The 23,728-nt window shown below is 60.3% G+C and overlaps 3 protein-coding genes across 6 annotated transcripts; 1 reads left to right on the top strand and 2 right to left on the bottom strand.

Moving 5' to 3' along the window:
• Positions 1–426: 426 nt before the first annotated feature.
• CHRND (cholinergic receptor nicotinic delta subunit) lies at positions 427–3,837 on the bottom strand. 3 transcript variants are annotated; one of them, XM_003209154.5, is made up of 12 exons: positions 3,683–3,837; positions 3,130–3,275; positions 2,965–3,009; positions 2,692–2,801; positions 2,420–2,575; positions 2,202–2,317; positions 1,910–2,110; positions 1,551–1,662; positions 1,328–1,442; positions 993–1,194; positions 795–907; positions 427–709 (listed from the first exon to the last, which is right to left on the bottom strand). In XM_003209154.5, the coding sequence occupies exons 1-12, from the start codon at positions 3,732–3,734 to the stop codon at positions 527–529; spliced, it is 1,551 nt and encodes a 516-aa protein (XP_003209202.1). In that variant the 5' UTR covers positions 3,735–3,837; the 3' UTR covers positions 427–526. The 3 variants fall into 3 exon arrangements, with proteins under 3 accessions (XP_003209202.1, XP_085089109.1, XP_085089110.1); XM_085232983.1 differs by having other exon boundaries at positions 2,965–3,052; positions 3,683–3,812; XM_085232984.1 differs by having other exon boundaries at positions 2,965–3,052; positions 3,130–3,255; positions 3,683–3,812.
• Positions 3,838–4,311: 474 nt separating this feature from the next.
• PRSS56 (serine protease 56) lies at positions 4,312–9,335 on the bottom strand. The gene is made up of 16 exons (XM_010716806.4): positions 9,104–9,335; positions 8,510–8,707; positions 7,787–7,834; positions 7,385–7,574; positions 7,198–7,306; positions 6,960–7,119; positions 6,691–6,833; positions 6,446–6,605; positions 6,183–6,371; positions 5,936–6,097; positions 5,777–5,831; positions 5,425–5,575; positions 5,151–5,301; positions 4,930–5,013; positions 4,664–4,776; positions 4,312–4,588 (listed from the first exon to the last, which is right to left on the bottom strand). Exons 1-16 carry the CDS (start codon positions 9,333–9,335, stop codon positions 4,415–4,417), a joined length of 2,319 nt encoding a protein of 772 aa, XP_010715108.2. The 3' UTR covers positions 4,312–4,414.
• Positions 9,336–11,468: 2,133 nt separating this feature from the next.
• SLC12A9 (solute carrier family 12 member 9) lies at positions 11,469–21,210 on the top strand. Of its 2 annotated transcripts, XM_010716805.4 has the most exons (13): positions 11,470–11,787; positions 13,504–13,638; positions 13,780–13,917; positions 14,060–14,359; positions 14,595–14,702; positions 14,791–14,902; positions 14,986–15,143; positions 15,550–15,632; positions 15,751–15,875; positions 17,246–17,438; positions 17,599–17,773; positions 18,547–18,693; positions 19,206–21,210. In XM_010716805.4, exons 1-13 carry the CDS (start codon positions 11,601–11,603, stop codon positions 20,036–20,038), a joined length of 2,694 nt encoding a protein of 897 aa, XP_010715107.1. In that variant the 5' UTR covers positions 11,470–11,600; the 3' UTR covers positions 20,039–21,210. The 2 variants fall into 2 exon arrangements, with proteins under 2 accessions (XP_085089007.1, XP_010715107.1); XM_085232881.1 differs by lacking the exon at positions 14,060–14,359 and having other exon boundaries at positions 11,469–11,787.
• The last annotated feature ends 2,518 nt before the right edge of the window (positions 21,211–23,728 follow it).

Genomic DNA, 23,728 nt, shown 5'->3' with positions numbered 1-23,728 from the left:
AAAGGAGCTCCATGCCTCAGTTTCCCCATATCCCCTGAAGTGATGTGTATAGCTCCGTAGCAGAAATCTGCAGCCATGTGTGCACTCTTGCAACGCCCCCAGACAGTGCTTTGTGTCCCCCTTAGTGGCCACTAGTGGCCCCCAGGGTGGGGAAGTCCTCCGCTCAGTCTGGGGAGCAATGCCTATCCCAAGGCTTTGAGTCCCGTCCAGCCCCATGTCATTGCATTCCTGGCTTAGCGGAGAGGATGTGACAGCTGTCCTGGGCCCCCACCAGTGTGGGGACATCAGCTGCGTCCCTTGAAACCGGAGCTGTGCAGGGAAGGAGGCACCCTCTGGGCGCCAGGGCGGCACTAAGTGATGGGACAACACTTGTGGGTCTGAATGGGGGTTGTGGGTCCCATTTAACCACCAGTTCTGCACCCCACATTGTGAAGCACCCAGCTTTATTTCTCCTAGCCGCAGCAGGTAGGCAGGAAGGAGTGGAGGGGCTGCTATAAAGCACCCCACCCCCACTCTCATGGCTGCCCTATATGTAGCGCTTGTTCTCCTCCCGGTAGTCGAAGGGGTCTCCAGAGAAGGGCAGTGGTGGTGGGTGGTTGTAGATGCCCATGAGGAAAATCCAGAGAGTGCCTACCACCAGCATGGGGGTGATGAGGAACAGGCAGAGGCGGTCCAGGGTCCGTGCCACGCGGTTCCAGTTGTCCTTTTCCTGAGGAGGGAGCCAGGAGCAGAGCATGGGGAGCCTAGGGATCCCACTCTGCCCCATCATTCCCCACTGTGCCCATGGTCCCCACCTCATTGTAGCTGTTTTTCTCCCGCACATGCTTGACAATGAAATTGGCCTCATCCAGGGTGGGTTTCAGGTGATCATAGAGCTGCTCCTCACTTGTGGCTGCTGGTGCAAAGCCTGGGGATGGGATGACCCTGAGCTCCCAAGGACAGCAGCCACCCATCCCATGTCCCCACATTCCCACAGGGGGGCTGAGGCTCACGGGCAGGGGTGACACGGCTGGACAGCCCGTGCCTCTCTGACTGCTTCTCAAACATGAGCTCGCTGCGGGACTTGACACTGTAGTACTCCTCTGCCTTGGCGATGTACCCAGCCGAGCTGCAGCGCCGGATGCACGGGGCACCTGCTGGGCTCTCAGCTGGGTGTGACATGTGCAGCAAGCGGGGCAGGATCTCCAGGAACACCTGGCATAGGACATGCCACCGTGTCCCCACTTTCTGTCCTCAACCAAGCATGCAACTGTCTGGGTGGCACAGATTGAACACCCCAGTGCCATGATGCACAGTGGCTGCCCTCCCTTGCCCGTCACCCTTTCACCTCTTTCACCCAATCAGACATGATGTGAGTGCTGGGGGTGCGGAAATGGAAGTTGAGGACCACGACGCAGATCACCACCACGGCCGTCACCAGCAGCATGATGAACAGAAGGTACCTGTGGGGGTAGGAACACAGATCTGGGGCTGGTATAGTTGCAGGGGTCTGGGGAGATGCAGAGCCATTCTCTGCCACCTTGGGACTGTGAGATGTGCCCAAAACTCACTTGCCAATGAGGGGGATGGCGTGGGAGGTGGCAGGCAGGCGCTGGGAGACCAGCAGAAGGAAGACAGATTGGGCCAGGAGCACCGAGATCACCAGAGTCATCTTCTCACCACCTGGAGAGCAGAGGAAGCCGTCCCATGTCCCCTCCCAGTGTCCCACCCTATACTGCTCCATATAGGGCTTTATGCTCTAGGGGTAGCCTAGGGTCCCATTTGGGTTATCCCATGCCCTACTCAGGGGTGGTTGGATGGTGTCCTGCACAGGGTTGTCATAGTGCTGTGTTGGACATTGGGGTATCCACATGTTCCAGGATAGGTATGGGACATGGGTGTACCCATGCCCACTGTAGGTGCCACTCACTGTCAGCAGGCAGATAGAAGACAAGGATGGCCATGAAGGCAATGAGGACACAGGGTGTGACGATGTTGATGATGTAGAAGAGTGGCTTGCGCTTGATGATGAGGTAAAAGGTGATGTCCTGGTGCTCGCTGCTCTCAGTGGGGTAGCTGGGGTGGATGTTCTTGCGGGCCGGGCGGTGGATGATTTCCCATTCGCCATTTTCTGTTGGGACACATGGGACAGCATGGGGGACCCTGAGTCCCTTACAGGGTGTCCCACTGACCCAGGACTCAGCAGGGAGCACCAGCGCTACCCGTGAAGCCTTCGGGGTCAATGATGATCCACTCCACCCGGTAATACTTTTCGGTGTCTGGGTCAGTCTCCTCCTTCAGGTGCATACTGATCTCCTGCGCATTGTATGCCAGTGAGCTGAAATATGGTAGGATACAGGTGATGAGGGTCTGTGCCTACCACTTTGTCCTCTCCCCCCATTCTCTGACACAATGATTGGGAACATGCCAGACCCCACACCTGAATTTGAGGGTGCAGTTCTGCCAATCAAAGGGGAAGAAGTTGACGTTGATGGCGCAGGCACTGCGGAAGATCGCAGGGGGCAGCCAGTAGACATAGCCGGTGTTGTAGACCAGCACGTTGCAGTAGTAGGCGACTTCAAAGAGCCCGTCATTGCTGCATGAGAGAAATTGAGGTGGTGGCAAGGCAAGGGAGAGCCCTGGGCACTGAGCACAGCTCTGGCTGAGGATGCTTGCCCAGGGAAATTGGGAGGTGAACCAAGCTCTGCTCACTTGTTCTCCAGGACTATCTCAGGCAGCCACAGCATCTCTGGCAACAGGCGGAGCACGTCAACACCTCCAAATTCAGATGTGTTCCACTGCAGGCGGTAATCAGTCCAGCTCTGGTAGGAGACACCCCTGGGTCACCTCACCATGACCAGGCCAATGACACCCCTTGCCCATGGATCTGGCATGAGGATGATGGTACTGACAGGGAAGAGGGGTCTGGGCAGGAGTTTGCCAGTGATGGCCCCAGTCCCCTCAATCCCTCCTGTCCCTACTCACTTGTTCAACCCATACGTTGGTGGTGAGTGTCTCGTCCACCTCTTTCTGCAATAACATGGGGGACACTGAAATGCCATGGTCATACCCCCTACCAAACCAAGACCTTCAACCCAAGGCAGCCCTTGGAGTACAGCTGGACCCCAGGCACTGCCCACTGGGGCTCACCAGTGAGATGAGGTTGGAGAGGGTGAGGGCCAGGTAGACATCCACAACCTCATCGGCAGAGGCAACGGGGCGCACCTCCTTGTTGTAGCCTCTCTCCTCAAAGAGGTAATGGATGAGCCGCTCCTCCTGGTTAACACAGAGCCCACCTGGGGGGCTCAAGGTCAGGCAGAGGGGGTGGGCAGAGGTAGACAGAGGGTGTGGGTGCACAGCGTGTCAGTGCCATGCAAGGACAGGGAGGTGGGCACCCAGATGTGGTGCATGGGCACAGGAATGGCACACTTATGGGGACACATAGGCATGCATGGACACAGAACACAGGGATATACAAACACATGGATATAGAGCCATGTAGGGACAAACTAGTACAAGATGCCAGTGCAGAAGCCATGGCATTGGGCATGGAAGTAGGTGCACACATGGACATAGACTAGGACACATAAGGATACACGTGTGCTCAGCTGGGACACAGACACCACCACCCCAGCCCCAACCTCACTGCAGTGACCCAGGAACCCCCAGCATCCTTGTACCCAAACCCCACGGCTCCGCTCACCCGACAGCACCAGTGCCCCAAACAAGGCCAGCAGCACTGCCATGTCCCCCATGCGGTGCCTGCGGTGCCTTCGTGCCGTGCCAGCTCCTCGCCACCTCCCTGCTTGGCCTGCCTGAGCGGATGTCCGGCCGCAGAGATGGATGGTGCCAGGTGCTGGGGGGAAGGCTGCTGGCTCCGGATACCCACTCTGGCCCCCCTGCTTCCGGCACCCCCACGCCCAGAGAAGAAAGACAGGCAGGAACAGCTGGGCCAACCACCTCTCGGTGCCATCTCGTCACCTGAGTGCTTGGAGGAGCAGTCCCTTCACTGCTCAGCAGATGCTGCTGGGAGACGTGGAAGTGTTGGCACCTAATCAGTGCCTATGGCACATGTGGTCTAACACTGGTGTGAGTTTCGGTGAGGGTCCCCACCTGGGTGGCACAGGGTGCTGTACTCTGGGGTGAAGAGCGCTGTGGGTAGTGGGTACCCAACCTCCCCCCCCATGCCAGGGGAAGGACTTGAGGAATGGGGGATGTTTCTTGGGGGTGGGAAGTGGTGAGGGGAGATGCACAGGGGTGTCACATCCTGCCGATGCCCACCTCACCGGCACCGCTTGGCACGTCACTTGTTTCATCCTCACCAGCTACCAGAAAATAGAGCCTTTCTTTATTGAAAAATAAACCTTTCTCTGTACAAATAAATAAGAAGTGCCCATGGGGAACAGGAGTCATTCCTCATCCCCTGCAGGCACCCCTAGGTTTTCAGAGCCTCAAGTGCCAAGGCCACGAGGCCAGGCATGCTGCGTGCCAGCGAGTCACTCTCCAGCCCCACCAGCCCAGCAAAAGCCGTGGGCCGGCCGCCCACAGTGGCCCGCACCTGCGCCCGGTACAGCCCCTTGGTGTTTTTGGAGCTCAGGTCCACCAGGATCTGTAGGAGGAGGAAAACACTGTCAGCCCCACAGCTGGGGAGATAGTTACATGCTGCCAATAGCACTGCTCGCACCTCCTGGAAGGTCATGGCCAGATCTGGCTCTGGCACCTGCAGCACCCAGGCGTAGAGCTCCTGCACCACGCCAACCCGCAGTGCAGAAGCATTGAGGCCGGGGCAAGCTGCAACTGGGGGGAAATAGGAGAGAGACGGAGAGGGGGTGTCAGGGGATGTGTGGGGGCACCGTGCTGCAGCCAGCCTCAGGCTGGGGTGCAATGCTGGGGTTGGATTTGTCACCATCTCCATAGCATCACATAGCACAGGTGCTGCAGGGTGCTTACCTCTGCCTGTGCCTGCCTCCTCCCCCTCTTCCTCCAGCCCCGGCATTGTGGGCACCAGTTCTCGTTTCTCTCTGTGTGCTGCCCCTGGATGAAAACATGATTGGTGATACTCTCAGTGGGCACTGCCTGGGCATGGAGCTTAGTGCTGGATACTCCCACGCTCCACCAGTCCCAAACTTGATCAACCCCATACCCTACCAAACCTCCCCCCCACGGCTCACAGTTCAGCACAGGGTTCCCAATTGGCTCTCCAATTGGCTCTCCGAGTGCCTGCATGGCCTCCAACGTCGTGTCAAGGTCCATCTCTGCCCGGAGCTGAGTGAGGAAGGCTCTGCCCTGTCCCACCAGCTCCTCCACCAGCTCCTCACCCTGCTACAGGGAAGGGGAGGGGGACAGTGCAGACAGAGGGGCACCCAAGGGGTGCTGCAGGGGGATGGTCCCTGCTGGCACCATCATAGGGGCAGTGCTCCCCTCAGCACATTTCTCTCCAAGTACCTGTAAGAAGAGCCATGTCTCCTCAAGGAGCTGCTCCCCATCTGGGGTGGGTGCCAGAGTGCTGCCCCCCACTGTGGCCTTCAGAGCCTGCACCCAGTCCTGCAGCCGTGGCCCCACAGACCCAAAAAACTCCCTGAAGGTGAGCAGCTGCCTGCAAGCACAGCAGGGTGAGCTCAGGTGGGTGCCTGGTGCCACCCATCCCCTGGGCACTGCCACCTCGCATGCACCCCTGGTGGGTCCTGGGAAGAACAAGACCCTGCTGTTGAATGCAAGAAGCCATATCAGTGCTGACCTCCTCGAAACCTGTCCCCCTCTCTGCCACAACTCCTGATGCCCACACATCCCCCTTTACCTGTGGGTTGGTCTCAGGGGTCCCTCAGATGTGGGGTGCTTGACCATTGCTGGGTCTGCAGAGACAAGCAGGAGGGACAGGGTGTCGGGCAGTTCAGGGCAGGGTGTTGGTGCACAGGGGTGGCACATCTCCAAAGGGATGCACAGCCCATGTGGGTACCTGGGGCATCTCTACGGATGCGGACGGGGAAGAGATGACCATAGATCTTGCCCAGGAGCTGTGGCAGGGTGCGGGTAAGGAAGGAGAAGTCAAGCTGGTTTTGGATGAAGTCCCCAGCCTGGCGCAGGAGACCCACCAGGGTCTGGGCGTAGGAATGCAGCTCTGTGGGTTCAGCAAGAGAGCTGTGTCCTCAGCCCCATGCCAACCCAGCTCAGTCCCCCAGCCCCATGCCATCACTTCATCTCACCGCATCGCCTCATCCGGGCACGGCAAGTCTCATCAGCAAGGTGTGTGCAGCTGGCTTGGCCTGGGGCAGCCCGGCAGGACCCCGCATAGAAGGAGCAGAGACGGGTGTGCTCGAGGGGCTGCTGCTCAGGGGGCAGCTGGGACAGGGCCAGCAGGTCAAAGCAGCTTGGCTCCCGGCTGCCAGGAACAGCTGTGAGGGCACAGTGCTGCTGTGAAATGCTGAGCCCCCTGGGGTGCCACCCCATGCCCCACACTGGCACTCACGGTCCATCTGCAGGCTGAGCCAGTCGGCAAAGGCAGCCACGCGAGTGTAGACACCTGGCTTACCCCGCTCTCCACAGCCATCACCCCACGAGGTGATGCCATAGAGGACAAAGCGGTGCGAGGAGGGGTCTTGGCACACCAGTGGACCACCCGAGTCACCCTGAGGGGGATATCTGCACATCAGCCCAAGCAGGACAGGCTGTGTGCTCACCCCAGGGCCCTGCCATCTTGTGGGTTGGCATTACCTGGCAGGAATCGATGCCCCCAGACAGATACCCGGCACAGAACATGGCACTGGTGAGCAGCTCTCTGCCCAGAGCTGCCCGGCACGTCTCCTGGCTGAGCAGGGGCACCTGTGCCTCCATCACCACCTCAGCCGATGGCCCCTCTGCCAGACAAGGTGCCCATTATGGGGTATCCCATGCTTGGGGTGCCCAAACCCTCTTCTTTTTGCTCCTTCGGTTTGGTGGCTCAGCACCAAGCACAGACCCCATGGGTGCTGGGTGGCACCTACCTTCAAACAGGGACCCCCACCCCGCAATGTGACAGGGGGTGCTGGGGCTGGGCTCGGTGGTACCGCTGGGCAGGCACACGGGGCTCACGGAGGCTGATGGGGCCAGCGGCTCCGCCAGCTCCAGCAGCGCCAGGTCCCCATGAAACGTCTTGGGGTTGAACTGAGGGAGGTGAAGGGAGTGTAGGTGAGGAGTTATGGGGAGCGTAGGAATGATCTGGAAGTGCCCACCTCCACCAACCTTGGGGTGAGGCACGATGCGTCGCACAGGCACTGCCCGCTCCCCGGGGTCCGCCTTGCCCAGCTCGTGGTCACCCACCACCACCGTCCATGCCAGCTCGTTCTGGTTCCTGGCACAAGGGCGGAGATCAGCGATTTAGGCTGGGGGGACAGCAGTGCCGCCCCACACCCCCATCCCCACACCATACCCGTTGAAGCAGTGGGCGGCGGTGAGGGCCCACGTGTGGCTCACCAACACCCCACCGCACACCAGCTCCCCGTGCAGCCGCACGGACACCAGCCACGGCCAAGCTCCACGCCGGGCCGCACTGCCGCCCATGATGCGTCCTCGTGGGGCTGTGCTGTTGGTGGAGGGCTCTGCCCGGCTCCCGCAGCGCTCTGAGGGGATAAAGCTGTGAGGAGTGTGGCCGTGGAGGGAGGGGGCGGCGGGGGTAGGACGCGCTGTCACGCCTCATCGTGTTCACGGAGGCGAGCGGGCGGTGGGCCGGGGGCACCCTGCGGGCCGGCAGCTGCCGACGCTAACCTCTGCCCCCCGGCACAGCGTGGGGCTGGGGGCCGGGGGGTGGCGGGGGCTGCTGTCCCCGGCTCACCTGGCATTGCTGCTGCTATGCTGGGATTCGGGGCTGCCTTCGCCAGCACTGTGGAATTGAGTTGGTGTGGTGGGTGGGGGCCGTGTGTCCGCTGCCCTCAGTGCCACCCGATGTCCTCGTTGTCCCCAGTGGCTTTGTGTCCCAGTGTGTACCCTCAGTGTCCTGTCCCATTCCAAATCCTCCACCCCTCAGTGTCTGTGCCCTCGATCTCTCCATTCCACCCCATATCTCCCTGTTCCACTTCGATCCCTCTGTGATCCTTCCAGTGCTCCATCCCACTTCTGAATTCACATTTCTCATCCCACCGCATCCCCTGCACCATCTCCAATGCCCCATCCCCATTTCCCCATCCCTCCCAAAACCTCCATCCCACAAATCTCATTTGGACCCCAGATCCCTCCTTCATCCCCAGTTCTTTTCCTCCTAATCTCACTCATGTTCCCAATCATCCCTCAGTGCCTCCACTCCCATTTCCCCATCCCAATGCTTCCAGCCCACAGATCTCACTCCACATTCTTCCTTCATCCCCAATTCTTCTTCCTCTCATTCCACCACACAATGTTTCATCCTCCAACTTCCCTCTCCCCTCTCACCCCATCACCCCTCTAGCCTCCCTCTCCCCTCCCATCTCATCCCACCCTCACTGCCCAATATCCCCTCCAGGCAATCTGATGCCTCATTTGTTATTGTAGGGTCTCCCCTTTCCAGGAGGTGCCCACTCACGGCACTCCTGGAGGCGGTGCTGGCAGCGCTGGGCACTGAGCAGGATGCAGGCAGGCTGAGTGCCCTGGGGGGGGCACAGGCGCAGGTAGGAGGCACATGCCTGGCTCAGAGCCCAGTGGCGTTGGGGCAGCTCGGGCAGATCCTGGGCATCCAGCAGGGCCTGGCAGCTGGGAGGCACGGCAGGGGGCATGGCAGGGGCTGTGGGGACAGTGAGGTTGTGGGCATCCTCACGTCCTCATTGCCCCCTGCCCATCACTGCCTGGGCCATCCCAGGGTGGGTGGGGAGGAGGCATGGTGAGGCTGTTATGTTTTGGTAGGGTCTCCTGAGTGGGGTAGGGTCTCAGGGTATGTTTTGGGGGAGTATTTGGGGTGGGAAGAAAGGGTCTGGCAGTGTTTTGGGTAGGGCTTCAGTTTGGGTAGTATCTCAAGAGGATGGGGATCTGCTTGGGTAGGGTCTCTGGGCAGTGTTTCAGTAGGGTCTCTAGCAGAAAGGGCACTGTTTTGGTAAAGCCTATAGGGGTGGCAACTATGGGGGATATTGTCTGGGTAGGATCTATAGGGGGTGGGGTAGGGCTGCGGGGAGATGAGACTCACGTGGGCAGTGTTGGGTGATGTTGGCACAGGGAGGGAAGAGGCAGGGAGCACAGAGCCCACAGGCACCCCGTTGCTTCTGCTGCTCAGCCAGTGCCTGCTCCAGTGCCAGCAGCGCGCTCCTCAGTGCCGCTTCCAACACCAGCGTCCCCCGGCTCGACAGCGCTGCAGGGGGCTCACTCAGAACACTGTGACCCCCCCATCCCCCCAACAAAGCCCCCAGCCTACCACCCATGCCCCAGTATCTCCATAGTAGGTGTTAAGTGGGCAAAGGCTCTGGCAGTCCCATTGGCATTGCTTGGGGTGATGTCACCTCCCCATGGGGTTGGCACATGGGTGGATGGAGGTGGCATGGATAGGATGGGGAACTGAGCATCCTCTTTGTGCCACCCCCAAAAATAAAATAAAAGAATCCCAGCTCCTACAGCTCCCCCCTAAAAACCCTGCCCAAATGATGCCCCGTGCCCACCGCTGGCACTGACCTTGCAGGACGCTAGCTGGCATGGGGTACAACCCCTGGCCCATGGGAGCACCCCCAGCCAGCTGTAGGAGCAGCAGCATCACGGGGAAGGACAGGCGGACCATGGGGACAGCACCCCACGTCCTCTTCCCTCCTTGCTCCATCCCGGCCAGGCAAAGGTTTTAGGGTGTGAGCCCTAAAGTGCCCGAGGCGGGCGAGGAGGCGCGGATATATACAGTGCCCCCCGGGTGGTGGGAGGAGAGAGGGGCCAGGGGAGCACAAACAGGCGAGTTCATTAATGTCGCGCCAAGATGCCAGCCCAGAGGGGGGGTCCGGGCTTGGGGACGCAGCCCGGGGCCTCAATGCCGCCTTTGTTCGACGGGGCCTCTGGGCGGGCAGCATCAGACGGGCGCTGCGCTCCGGCGCTGCCCGCGGCCCTTGATCATTTTCACGCCAATCTCGGCCCCGCCACCCTCCCTCCTCCCCAACGGTGCCCCCCGAACTCGGCCCCGGGCCCCGGGGAAGGGGCAGCTGGGAGCGGGGAAAGGGGCGGGGGGGTCCGCGGGCGGGTGGGAACGCGACGGCAGTGGCGGCGGTGGCGGGCGCTTCAAAGGTGGTCGGCGGGCACCGAGATGAGGAGATGGGGGGCCCATGGGGCAGGGGGTGGCTTTGTGTCCCCGCAGCCCACGGTGCCGGACAGACCCTTCCCTCCAAGCTTTTGGGGGCGCCTTCTTTGCCACCCTCCCCATGTTCCCATGGCCACATCACCCACTTGGGGTGCCCGTGTCCCCAAACCCACTGGGGTCTGGCAATACCCACATCCCTATCTCTGCCCACGTCTCTCTCTCAGTCCCCATTAGGGGAAGGGGTGTCCATGTTCCTGTGCCCCCATCCCCATTAGAAGAAGGGGTGCCCATGTCCCCATGCCCACTTAGGGGTGCCTGCAAACCATTCCCATCCCCATTAGGGACAGGGGTGCCCCCGTGCCCACAGCCGTGTTGCACTCCCCTCCTACCCCCACCCCCCACCCCCGGTCCTAATTGTGCCAGCGGGGCTCTGACAATGCCGCTTCAGTGGCACATCAAAGGAGCGGCACTGGCGGCGTGCGAGGGCACCGCTGGCACCGGGACAGCCCCACGTGAAAGCTCCCACCTCGGCCCCCCTCTCTGCCTGCCTGGCACGGGGACACCGTAGGGACACGCTCCGGGGGGACACAGTGTCACCCCACCACTGGGAGCGTCCCCTCCCCCCGTCCTACATGGCCATGTCCGTATTGTCCCCATTCGCCCCTGGGTGATGTGAGGTCATGCAATGGGGTCAGCATTTGGTGCCCACAGAGGTGCTGCTCACCGGTCCCACGGCACCACTGTGCCCCCCCGCTCCCCCCCCCGCCCCAGCCTCGGTGCCGGTGCCAACCCCATTAACCTAATTGGCGCAGCCGGTGGCAATGGGACCCCAGAGCGGGTGGGACGTTGCCCCCGAGGCCCCCAATTGTCCGATAATTGGCGTGGGCAGCCGAGCCCGGCCGCCACCCTGGCGACATGCCCTGGCCGGGCGGGGGGACACTGCGGGACATCCTCTGGGGTGCCCACCTGGATGTGGGGTGGCAATGATGGGGGGTCCTTTGTGGGCAGGCAAGGTGGTGGGAGACGAGGGGTCAGCCCAGGATGTGGAGTCCGGGGGCTGGAGGGGGGCAGCTATGGGGTGATTGTGGGTCTAGGAGGGTATTTGGGGCTGGAGGGTCGCACTTGTGACTGGGGCAACGCCAGCAGCAAAAGCCTGGCGCGGAATGGGGGCGTGGTGACGACAGGGGGCGTGGCCTGCGATGGGGCGGACAGGGGCGTGGTTTAACGGGAGATCAGCGGGCGTGGTCAGGAATGGGGGCGTGGTCAGGAAGGGGGCGGGGCGGCGGGAGGGGCGCGGGGTCGGTGCAGGGGCGGCGGGCGGGGCGGCGCGGCCCGGGCCGGGGAGCGGGCGCGTTTGGGGCCGCTGCGGGCCTGGTGTAGCCGGGCCGGGTTAGGTTAGGTTAGGTTAGGGACCATGGCGAGCTCGGAGCGCAGCGCGCTGCTCACGTACCGCCTGTGCGGCGGCTCCGGAGAAGACGAGCGGGGTAGGGAACGTGGCCGGGCCGCCGCCGCCGCCACCCCCCGCAAGCTTCCCACGTTCCTGGGCGTCGTGGTGCCCACGCTGCTCTCCATGTTCAGCGTCGTCCTCTTCCTGCGCCTCGGTGAGTATCTCCTGGACACCCCGGTCCCGGGTCCTCCTTGGGCATCCCCTCTTTGCAGCCTCAGAACCCACCCCGAGCTCCCCCTGTTGCAGAGCCCTTGCTCCCCCTGGTCTGGGTCCCAGTGCCGCCCTGTGCTCCTCACTCAGCTCCCTGTGTCTTCCCAGTGCTCTCCCCTGAGCATCTCAGTCTGGAATCTCAGTGCTCTCCCCCAGGCCCTCCTGTTTAGGGGCTCCCAGCACCCTCCGCATCCTCCAGCCCCAAGCTGAAGTTCCCGTACTCCATCCAGGTTTCTCCCAGTCTGGGGTCCCAGTGCTGTATGCTCCCCAACCGCACGCCCCATCAGTCTGCAGCACCGGGGCTCCAGTGGTACCCTCAGGGCAGGAACCCAGACCCCTAATCTGAAGGCCCCTGTCCCTGTGCTCCCCCAAATCCGTTCTGTAAGTCAGATCCCAATGCCTTTGTGTCCCCACACCCCACAGTACCGGGACCCCACTGCTCTGAGCATCCCTCAGTACTGCACCCCAGTGCCCTCTCTGTGTTCCCAGTGATGTTCCCAGGGCTGCACCCTTCTGTCATGCCCCAGAATTGGGCCTCCCTCCTACAGTGTTGGAAGGACACAGATTGGCTCCCATCTGGTCTCAGTTTGAGCGATAAGCCTGGTACTGGGCAGTATGGAGTACCTTGGAGGGGCATGCAGGCTGGGCCCAACCAGGGGCAGGCAGCAACCCTTTGGAGGTACCGGCGTGTTGGGATGCCCTGGTCCAGCTCAGGCAGAGGCCCAAACAGGAACAGGGAAGGTTTTTCCTCTTTTGCTTTCCGCCTGCAGAAAACCTTGGGCGGGAGTTGGCTGTGTGCCGGGGGGACTGGAGGGGGCCCTGAGCCTCTTCCTGTGGCTATGGGATATCCCAGCTGCGAGAAAGGAAGGAACAGCCCCATCCCTCATCCCTTCCCACCCCACAAGCTTTGCTCTCTAAGGCACTCCCAGCTCCACACTGAGCCCAGACCCTCACAGGGGTGGTGTTACCTATGGGGAGGGAATAGGGGAAGTGTGGGCTGGTGGGAGGGGAACTGCCGGGAAGAGGAACTGTCCCATTCTGGGGGGGTCCAGGCAGCTGCCCTCCCCCTTTCCTGTACACCTCAAACATACCTCTGTGTCTCCATGACCTGGAGACCACCAGACCCTCCTGGCTGCACCCACTTTGTTCTCTTGTCATCTCTTATCTCCACTCCTAGCTTTTAACACTGGAATGGAGGGAGAAAACCCAGAAGGGCTCCCTGCTGCTCCCTGCACTTCCCCGAGCCCTCCCCTTGACATCTCTGTGGCTAATCTCGTGGCTGAGATAGGGCATCTCCCACTGCTGCTGTGGGCAACCCCTTCCTGCCCACAGTCCCTCTCACTGTCTGCAGCCTGACCGTGCCTTGTGCAGGGACTTGAGGGAGTCCAAGTGCCCCACTGAACCCCCAGGGGCTGCTGGAGCTGAGCTTGGTGCCTGGCTGACAGGGACAGCTTCCCTGGGCTGCTTTTGCTTCCTGGTTTGCAGTGGGCCACCCTGCTGTCTCCTCCCTTCCTGCTTGTTTGCTCTCTGGGTGTGTGGCTCTGTGGGCACAGCTGGAAGATGCCCTGAGGCTGGGGGCAGTGGCTGTCTGGCATGCACGGGGATAGGGCAGCTCTGTGGGGTTGTTCATGACCAGTTAACTGTAGGTTCACCTTGGCAGGGTTCGTGGTGGGCCATGCTGGCTTGTACCAGGCTCTGGCCATGTTCGCGGTGGCCTACTTCATCATTGGCATGACGGTACTGTCGGTGTGTGCCATTGCCACCAACGGTGCCCTGGATGCTGGAGGAGCCTATTGTATCCTTTGCTGGGTGCAGGAAACCTTGGGGGGTGCTCAGTGGCACCTGGATGCCACAGTGGGGCTGTGGGCATGATGGAGCATCCGTGCCTGCTGGGCACTGGTTTGGGTTGCTGACACATTCCCTTGACTCCACCAAGACATGATCAGTCGTGCCCTGGGCCCGGAGTTTGGGGGCAGCATTGGGATCATGTTTTTCCTGGCCAACGTGTGTGGCAGTGCCCTCTATGTGCTGGGGCTGGTGGAGGCGGTGGTGGACAGCTTCGGGATCCCGCCAGGTAAGTTACCCCATAGCAGGGGATGTCGGGCATCCCTTTCCCAGGCAGCCCAAGCATTGTGCCTAGCACTGTGCCTGACATGGCTTGGCCAACCCCTGGTGCCTGCACTGAGCCCTACTGATCCCCGTGTGTCTCTGCCCAGGGCAGAAAGTGGGTTCAGGCATCCACGTCCTCCCCCAGAGCTATTGGTATGAGCTGCTCTACGGCACCATCCTGCTGGCCCTGTGCCTCGTCGTGTGCCTGGTGGGTGCCTCCATCTATGCCAAAGCCACCTTCCTCATCTTCCTCATCGTGGCGGGTGTGCTGGGCACCATCCTTGTCAGCTTCTTCGCCACGCGGCCCCTTGGTGTGCCCATCCGCATGCCGCACCTCAACAGCTCGGAGACTGAGAACGGCAGCTTCACGGGCTTCTCACTTGCCACTCTGCGAGAAAACCTGGGCGGTGAGGACACTGAGGGCTTCCCGTGGTCCCCATCATGGTCCTTTACCTGCTGGGATGGGGAGGGGTGGCACCTGCCTCTGCATCAGCATGGGCTCAGTGGAGGGTGTGGGGAGCTCGTGGAGCGGTTTGTCCCATAGTGATCCTCCTTTGGGGACGGCTTGTTAAGGAGAGGGCACATGGCAGATCTGTGCCACCCCAAGCAGCCCGTCACAGCCTGTGCCCCTGTGTGCTGCAGGTGGGTATGGAGTGGACTACACCACGGGGCAGATGATGAGTTTCAGCACAGTTTTCGCAGTGATGTTCAATGGCTGCACCGGCATCATGGCAGGCTCCAACATGTCAGGTAGGGAGCAGGATGGCACTGGGATGGAGCTGAATGGTGCAGGGAGTGCTGCGCCTACAGGCTGGTTACACTGCTGCCCTGCCTGCAGGGGACCTGAAGCGCCCGAGCTACTCCATCCCGCGGGGCACCATCTCTGCTGTGCTCTTCACCTACCTCGTCTACAACCTGCTGGCTTTCCTCATGTGTGCCACCTGCAACAGGTACAGCCACCGTTCCTTTCTGGAGTTATTGGTGTTGACATGAGCCAAGATGAGTGCCACCGTGTGTGTGTGTCCCTCTCTAGGACCCTCCTGCAGAAAGATTACGGCTTCCTGCGTGACATCAGTATCTTCCCACCTCTGGTGACGGTGGGCATCTATGCTGCCACGCTCTCTGCAGCCATGAGCAACCTCATCGGGGCATCCCGCATCCTCTATGCTCTGGCACGGGATGATCTCTTTGGTGAGTGCCTGGAGTGTGCTGGCATCAGCCAGAACCCAAATGGTGCCAGGGCTGTTCCCACAAAATGAACTCCCCTTGTGGCTGGGGTGATGATGCTCTGTGAATCAGTGAGGACTTGGGGTGTTGAGGCTCCTTTTCTGTTCTACCCAGCAATACCCACTCCAGCCTGGGGTTGGCAGTGCCTCTGCAGATGATGTGGGGTCTATAGAGCATACCGTGGTTCTGCCAGGCTAGGGACATGCCTGCACCCCAGTCTGCCTGTAGGGATGCCAGCACTTGTGTCCCCACTGTGCCCTGGCACTTGCCCCAGCCCCAGCACTCAGAATGGGGGCATTGCCAAACTAGTTGGTGGCCTTTGGCTTGCCTCCTGCCTTGTGCCTGTCCAAGCTGCCTGCTCTGCCTGCAGGCCGGGCGCTGGCGCTTGCCAAGAAGACATCTGCAAGTGGGAACCCCATCATGGCAGTGATCCTCTCCTGGCTGGTGGTGCAGGTGAGTTTGTTGGTGATGCTCCTGTCCCAGTCCCTGGGCTTTGTGCCCATGTTGTGTGCCCCTTTATGGGACTTTCCTGATTTGTTTACATGCTGTGACCTGTGTGCTCTCCCTGCAGCTGGTGCTCTTCTCTGGGAAGCTCAACACCATTGCAGGAGTTGTCACTACCTTCTTTCTTTTGGTTTATGCCACTGTCAACCTGGCCTGCCTGGCACTGGAGTGGGCATCGGCCCCCAACTTCAGGTAACTGCTGCCTGCTCTGTGATGGGCTGTGCACCCACTTGTCTGTCCATCTATCTGCCATCTGTCCATCCTCTGACCACCTTGAGCATCAGGGGGGCAGAGACCACTCAGGAAGCAGAAGGGGACAATTCCCTCGCCCGGGCACTGTGCTACTCAGTGGGCACAGATAAATGCAGCAACATTGGGTCCCCTCTCTGTAGGCTTTCCAGAGGTAATTTATAGGCTGTGCCGCCCGGCATCCCCCGGGCAGCTCGCCAAGCAGTGATGGAGCCCACTTTCCATTAGCGCTAATTAAACTAACAAGGAAAGGGGGAGGATGGGGGATGCTGCCTAAGGGGGGAGGAGAAGATCTTCCAGGAAGGACAGTGTGTGACAGGCAGCTGCAGCGTGGGGCGGTGGGTGTGGGGCTGCCCTAAGCTGGGGGGAGCAAGGCAGGGTGGCTGGGGGACCTGGGTTGGATACAGCCGCCCCCCAGCTCGGCCCACGTTCCCCCTCCCTATATCTGAGAATGTGGGGCACAGACAGGCATGGACTGGTGCTTGTGGGGAGGCTGTGGAACTGGGTGGCAAAGGGTCCCTTGCCCATCCCACGCTTCAGTGCTCCCCCCCCTCCCCATTGAGATCTCCCATCAAGCGTGGCGGAAAAGGATTTTAATTACCTTTCAGCAAAAACAATAATTAGAGAAAATAACAGCATCTCGCCTTCCCACCTCCGCCTCCCTGGGATGAGTGGGTGCTATATTCATTTGTTGGTGCTGCTGTGTGCCCCCCAGCTCTGCCCACCCTCAGGTCATCCCTGTTTGCCAGGGGCAGGCAGTGTGGGTCTGCCCAGTACCCTGCGTGGTGCCATCTCCCCTCCATTTACAAAGTATATGCCTTACAACACAGGAGTGCCCTGTCCCCCTCCTGTGCCACTACTCTCTGTGTCACCAAACCTGTCACAGGGGGAGATAGTTGTCTGGAGTGGCTCTTCCTGGGTGCCATTTCCAGGCTGTCTTTCCCTCAAGCCTTGAAAGAGGCTGTTGGGGATGAAATTACCATTTCTATGCTCAGCCCTGATGTGGGCTGTGGTTATCCCCAGTGTAATTAGTTCACAATCCCCTTGACAACCTGGGGCATAACTGTTGCCTCTCATTGGGATTTTCCTGGGTCAGCTGAGCATGGCTGAGTGCCAGGGACTGTATGGTGTCACTGATGAGGACAGAGGTAATGCCAACTTGCCTGTGCCTGATGTGGATTGCCATAGCCAGTCTACATGACTGACATGAAGTGAGTGGCACAAAACCACAGGCCAAGCTTCATTTGGGTTGACCTCCCTGCTGCAAGGAGTCCACACTGGCTAATTTAGATGTCCCTTTCTGTCTGCTCTAGGCCCACCTTTCGCTACTTCACCTGGCATACGTGCCTGCTGGGTATCGCCGGCTGCTGCGTCATGATGTTCCTCATCAGCCCCGTGTCAGCCTCGGCAAGCCTGGGCTTCCTCCTCATCCTCCTCCTTGCCCTCCACTACCTGTCACCCAGCAGCACCTGGGGCTATATCAGCCAAGCTCTCATCTTCCACCAGGTGAGTCCTGTTCTTCTCACCCATTGTGGGCTGGAGAACTGATGTCCCTAGGGCTGGCATCCCTGTGGCAGTCCTGTCCCAGCTGCGTGTCCTCAGGGCTGGCGTCCTCGTGGGATGGCACGTTGAAGGAATCCTTAGCTGCCTCCCTCCCTCCACCCAGGTGCGGAAGTACCTGCTGATGCTGGATGTGCGGAAGGACCACGTCAAGTTCTGGCGCCCTCAGATGCTGCTGATGGTGCAGAACCCGCGGGGCAGCGCCCGCCTCATTGACTTTGTCAACGACCTCAAAAAGAGTGGCCTTTATGTCCTGGGCCACGTGGAGCTACAAGACTTGGGTGAGGATCTGCCCTGTCCCAGCACTGGTGGCCTCTGTCCCTTTCTGTGATGCTGTGGCCCTCAGCATTACTCCTTGGCTGGGGTGACCACCTCCCAGCTGGCCATGTTGGACCCAGGGAGGGAGATAACAGCATTTTGGACATACCACAGCTTGGCATAATGTAAGGGATTGAGGTGACTTATCTCTCCCATAATTTGTGTGTACACGTGTATCCTACTCACATCTTTGCACGTCTACATGCAGCTCCTGCATGTTGGTACAGGCACGCAAACATGGCATGTGCTACCTCAACTCCACTGGTCTCGTGCACATCCAGCAAGTGTGGGCATTTTGTGCACTCTTGGCACAGCCTTGCACACCTGTGTTCCTGTGTTCATTCACATGGTTCAGATGTGTTTCCATGTTCATTTGCACATGTGCTCTTTTGCACACGCACTCACCCTGCCGTGGCCATCCCCACCCCCAGCGGATGCACGGGCTCTGCTCTCCCCCTCCCCCCTTCTGTCACTGTTGCCGTGGTGACTAATGGCCTGAAATTGGGGAGGGGGATGGGGCTAAGTATTTTTTATATATTTATGTATAATTTCATATCTCTGGATGGAAGCACCTGCTTATGCCTTCCTTATGCTCGTGTGCTGAGGTGATGGGGCTGCTCAGGATGAAGACGGTGCTAGGAGTGCTCAGTGCTGTGCTGGGGAGCTGTGAGGACATCAGAGAGACCTCCAGCAGGGGGAACCCCATGACTCATGCTGTCCTTGTCCTCCCACCCAGACTCACTGCCCTCAGACCCGCTGCAGCCCCAGCAGGACTCATGGTTGAGCTTGGTGGACAAGCTGAATGTCAAGGCCTTTATCAGCCTCACCCTCGCGCCCTCGGTGCGGCACGGCGTCCGGCAGCTCCTCTTCACCTCTGGCCTTGGTGAGTGCCACTGGGATGGGCATTGATGGGGGTCCAGCCTGCCATCCCTGCAGAGTGAGCGGTGCCGAGGGCTGTGGATACACCCCCCAAAGCCAGGTTGGGGCTTGGAGGCACCTGTGTGCGTGCAGTGCAAAAGCCAAGCTGGGACTTGAAGACATGGGTGGGTGATGTCCACACCAGGTGTTTTTAACGCACTTGGGAATGCCAAAGTTAAGTTGGGTCATGGAGGTATCTAGGCTGGGTCATGCTGAAGGGTTTGGAGGCATTCGGATGGGCAATACCAAAGCCAAACTGGGTCTTGGAGGCATCTCGGATGGGTCATGCTGCGGGGTTTGAAGGCACCCGGATGGGCAATACCAAAGGGAGGTTGAAAGTAACTGCTGGGGCTATGGTGGGTCATGGTGGTACCTGGATGAGCAAAGTCAAAGCCTAGGTGGGGCTTGGGACTACCTGTGGGGCTGGTAGGGTCCTATCCTTTGCTCCTACCCCAGACCTTTGTGGTCTTTCCTCAGGCGGCATGCGCCCCAACACGCTGGTGCTGGGCTTCTATGATGATGCAGCACCACAGGACAGCCTGGCCCAGCACCCTGCCTTCACCAGCACCCGCGAAGAGCTGCCCCTGGGCTTCCCCCCACTGCGGGCCGCCGCCGCCCCCAAGCTGCTGTCTCCACGCGAGTATGTAGGCATCGTGGCTGACGCCCTGAAGATGCTCCGCAATGTCCTGCTGGTCCGACATTTGGAGAGCCTGGACAAGGTGTGGGAGCTGCGCCGGGCCGCCAGCCCTCCGCCTTCCATCCACGTTTGGCCCGTCAACCTGCTGCGGCCCGATAGCGCCCGCTACGCCGACACGTGCAGCCTCTTCCTGCTGCAGATGGCCTGCGTGCTCAACATGGCGCGGGCCTGGCGCCGGGCCCGCCTCCGCCTCTTCCTTTGTGTGGAGGCAGGCGCCATGCCCCACGCGCAGGAGGACAAGCTGCGCCAGCTCCTCAAGGACCTGCGCATCCAGGCCCAGATCCAGCTGGTGCCGTGGGATGGGGTGGTCCGCCTGCACTGGCAGGCCCCACGGGGACCTCCGGGCGGCCCGGCGCCCGCTGAGGAGGAAGAGGTGGCGGTGAACTTCCCACCCAACACCACCCAAGTGTCGGATGAGTACGTCTGTGCCGCCAACAAGATGGTGCTGGAGCAGGGCCCGGCGCCTGCTGTCCGCTTCCTCTATCTGCCACGGCCTCCGGCTGACACCGGGCTGTACCCGCTGTACCTGCGGCAGCTGGAGCTGCTCACCCGTGACCTTGGCCCTACTGTGCTGGTGCACGGGGTGAGCGCTGTCACCAGCACCCAGCTGTAGGATTGTCCTCGTGTCCCCAACCCTCCTGCAGTCAGTGCCTTACAGCTCCGGGCTGGGTACGGCTTGGGGGGAGTTGGCCCCGGCCGTGATTCCCATTTGCAGGCCTTGTTCTAGGGGCTGTGCTGGGAGGAGAGTAGGGGGTTTTGTTTTTTGGGGGGAGGCACAGCATTTAAAGCTGCCCTGGCAGGATCCGGGCACTTAATGCGTTCACTGTGCCTTTTCTCTGGGGGTCCTCAGGAGGGTCCCGATTTGCTACTGGGAGCCCTTTGCCTGCAGCCCTCTCCCCCGTACTCTCCTCCACAGGCTCCTCTGGGCACCCAGCCAACAGTGGGGATTGATTAAAGGCAGCCTCGACCTTGGTGCCCCCGCTCCCTGCCATCCTCCGTGCCTTTCATTAGGGAAAATTAAATGGGAAAGGGGTGGGGGATGGGAGCCCATTCGACTGAGTTCCCTGCTTCAGACTGGGGAAGGAGGAGGCAGCCCTTTGTGGATGTGTGACCCTGTGGGTTGAGGGTCCTGCTGCCCCCAGAGAGGGGGAAATGAGGGGTTGCCCAGGTGGGGCATTGTAGCCCCATGCCTACAGGGAGCAGTGGCATTGCCCTGACCCCTAGCTCTCCACAATGCTTCCCCTTCCATCCCCTTACCCAACTGTACTGACTGGGGGAGGGCAGGAAATAGCCTGGGTGATGGCGATAAATCTATTGGGTGCCTGGCCGGTGGGCAGCGTGCCTGGGTGCTGCCTGATGAATTGCTTCCTAATAGCCCAAATGGGTGTGGAGGCTGCTTAGGGCCAGGAGCTGTGTGTGTGGGGGGGTGGGGCGGGGGGTTAACAGCACAGCCTCTGCCTCCCACTCCCATCACCACTAAGGTGCCATCAGCCAGAGGACTGGAAAACCCCATATATCTGGGTGCTCTCTGGGGAAATAGAGTGGGGCTGTATTGCTCCCCACTTCTTGCAGGGGGTTGTACCCTCCCCCCCCCCCAGCAGGACTTAGGGCTGGTTCTGCTGCTGGAGGTGGGAGGTTGGTCCCTCAGCACGGGCACCACACGGCTCCAGCTGCCCACTGCATTTATTTACAGTCAGGAGCTGGCATAGGGCAGCCGGGCACCAGCGGGACCCGGCAGTGTATAATGTTAATTATCACCACGTAATTAAAAGCCCATAAAAAAGCCTCACACTTCATTAAATTAAAGCTTCGCCGTGCCACGCCGCCGGGCTCTGGCAGAGTTAACCTTGGCCATGCCAGGCCCTGGCATCAGGGAGGTGGGGACCCCCAGTGGGCTTTGTATTAGGGTGCAGCGTTTGGGGTTTATGCCTTATCCACACAACACCATAACACCATTCATCACATGTGGGACAGCGCACATGTGCTAGGGGCATGCACTCCTATATCCAGCATGGTACATGGGTGCATCGCATGGCCACGTGAGACCCTGCACACCTTGCACATGCACCAGGAGGTGGCCGAGGGGCTGATGCAGTCCCACATGCGCACGCATCAAGACATGCACACACACACATACACGCAGCTTGCTGCAAAGCCAGCACAACGCCCACTCAGTGCACACCTACACAAACAGCATCCTTTTTTCCCTCCTCACACACGCACCTTTTGCACCCCCACAGCTGCCCGTGCCCATGTTCCTGGTGCCCAGGGCTCTTCCCAGTCCCAACGCCCTCTGTCCCTGTTCTTGGCACCACCAGCCCTTGACTCACCCTGGGTGCTCCCCAAGTGCTGAATGGGCCACAGGGACAGTGCCAAACACTGGGGTGGGGGACAGCCAGCAGCACTGTGGCAAGGGTTGGGGTAAGAGCGCCCATCCGTGCCTCAGTTTCTCCAATAGCTGGGCTGTGCTGAGTGAGGGGGGATGCACGGAGGGACCCTTATCAGGACCCTCACCCCCAATGCACAATGGGAGCCATGTCTGCAGCTATTGGGGGGCTAGGTATGAAGGTATAGGCATGTGCATTGGTGTGCACATAGGTGTGTGAGCACATGCATAGGGTGTGCACACGCGTGTGCCCTGTGCTGGCGCTGGATGGGGCCGTGGCTGTGGGGTGCCCGCGGGGGTGGGCAGGCAATGGGGCCTCGGCTATTTCTTGGAAATTTCGCAGCATTCATTTCAGAGCAAATAAAAGCTGTCATTGCCGGAGAAATGATACTGATCGGGGTCTGAAAAGACAGCAAATTACCCGCCTGAAAATGCACCGCTGGAAAAAAAAATGCATATTAAACACACAAAAAGGCACTTTGCCATCAGCCGCGCTTCCCCCGCCGCTCCAGAATAACCACACTTTACATAATTCTCCCTCTCCACCTCCGAATTAATTTCACAAACAGAGGCAGAGGCAACCCTGTAACAATAGCGGAGGGGGGGACGCAGGGATGGGGCTGCGGGGCTTTGTTCATCCTGGGAGGTGTGGGATAATAGGGCCCAGGGCTGGGCCTGGAGGGGACTGAAGGGTCTGGGGGAGGGAAACAGGTTTTGGGATGGAGGGGTTTGGGTAATGAGTGTTGGGTAGATGTGCTCAGTTTGGGGGTGAGGATCCACTGCCATTCTCCTCCACTCAGAACTGGGATGGGGGTCACTTGGGATAGGTATGTGGGGCAGTGCTCACCCCGAGGGCCACGTGCCTCCTATGGGGGGTAAGCCCTCATGCTGCTATCACTTGTGAGAGCCTGGCACCACTGTCAGGGTGCAATGACCCAGCTGACGGAGACCCCCAGCAGCCACTCCCCCTTGTCACTCTCCCACCCAAGGGACTCAACACCCACCTGGCCTGACACAGCCAAACAATCCCCCTCCTAAGACCTCTCAAGGATCTTGCTGCACCAGTCATGAGGGCACACACTCACGCCCAGCTGGGAGTGAATGGCATTTTGGGGTCCCAACAGCAGCGGTGATGGCTTCAGCCATGTGGGCCCTGAGGGACGGGCGGAGGGGAGGACGAGTGATGGAGGTTGGCACTGCGCTGCTTTGCATTTTCAATGACAGACCCATGCCGGGTGCTCGGGAGAGTGGAAAAATCTTATTTGTCACCTGCTGGCGGTGCGCAGGGGCTCCCGCGCCGCAGCTAATCTCAGGGAAAATGAGGATGCTGGCGGGGTGGCCCGTGGAGCTGGTGGGGAGGGGGAGTCAGAGCTGGGGGCTACAAGACCCCCAGTCCCACCAGGTTGGGCCAAACCTGGGTGCATGGCACAGGGGCACTGCCACCATTCTCGGGGCCAGTCTGGGTGTGTGGGCTGTGGGCACCCCATACCCATCACCAGCCAATGCAACCCCTTTTCCCTCCAGCCCTGCTTTAGGAGCAGCCTATTGCTCTGCAGCACCAGCTCCACAGGTTGGCACTGCCCACAATGTTTTCTGCTGGAGCATTACACTTTGCAGCAGGGATGGGTGCTGCCTGACCCCCAGGATCTATCCACATGCAGTGCCCATCCCATGCTTGCTGTACCCCATTTTCTGGAGCTGCCACCCCCCAGGGACGCCGCAGTGCTCTGCGGCCGGCTCAGATTTATCCATTCTTTTATATCCACACGCCTTTAATTTTTACGGCCCTGTTGGAGCAATACCCACGGCTGTTAATAACATTGCCCCCCCTTTTCCTGCATGCATCTGTCATGCTCCCACCAAGATGCCAAGCGGGTCTGGGACCCTTCATTCTCCCCTGGTGAGCAGCAGAGCTGG

The sequence above is a fragment of the Meleagris gallopavo genome, chromosome 11 (genome assembly GCF_905368555.1).
Source record: "Meleagris gallopavo chromosome 11, MGAL_WU_HG_1.1, whole genome shotgun sequence".
Lineage (NCBI taxonomy): Eukaryota > Metazoa > Chordata > Aves > Galliformes > Phasianidae > Meleagris > Meleagris gallopavo.
The sequence above is the reverse complement of the archived record's forward strand: the minus strand, read 5'-3'. Positions and strand labels throughout refer to the sequence as shown.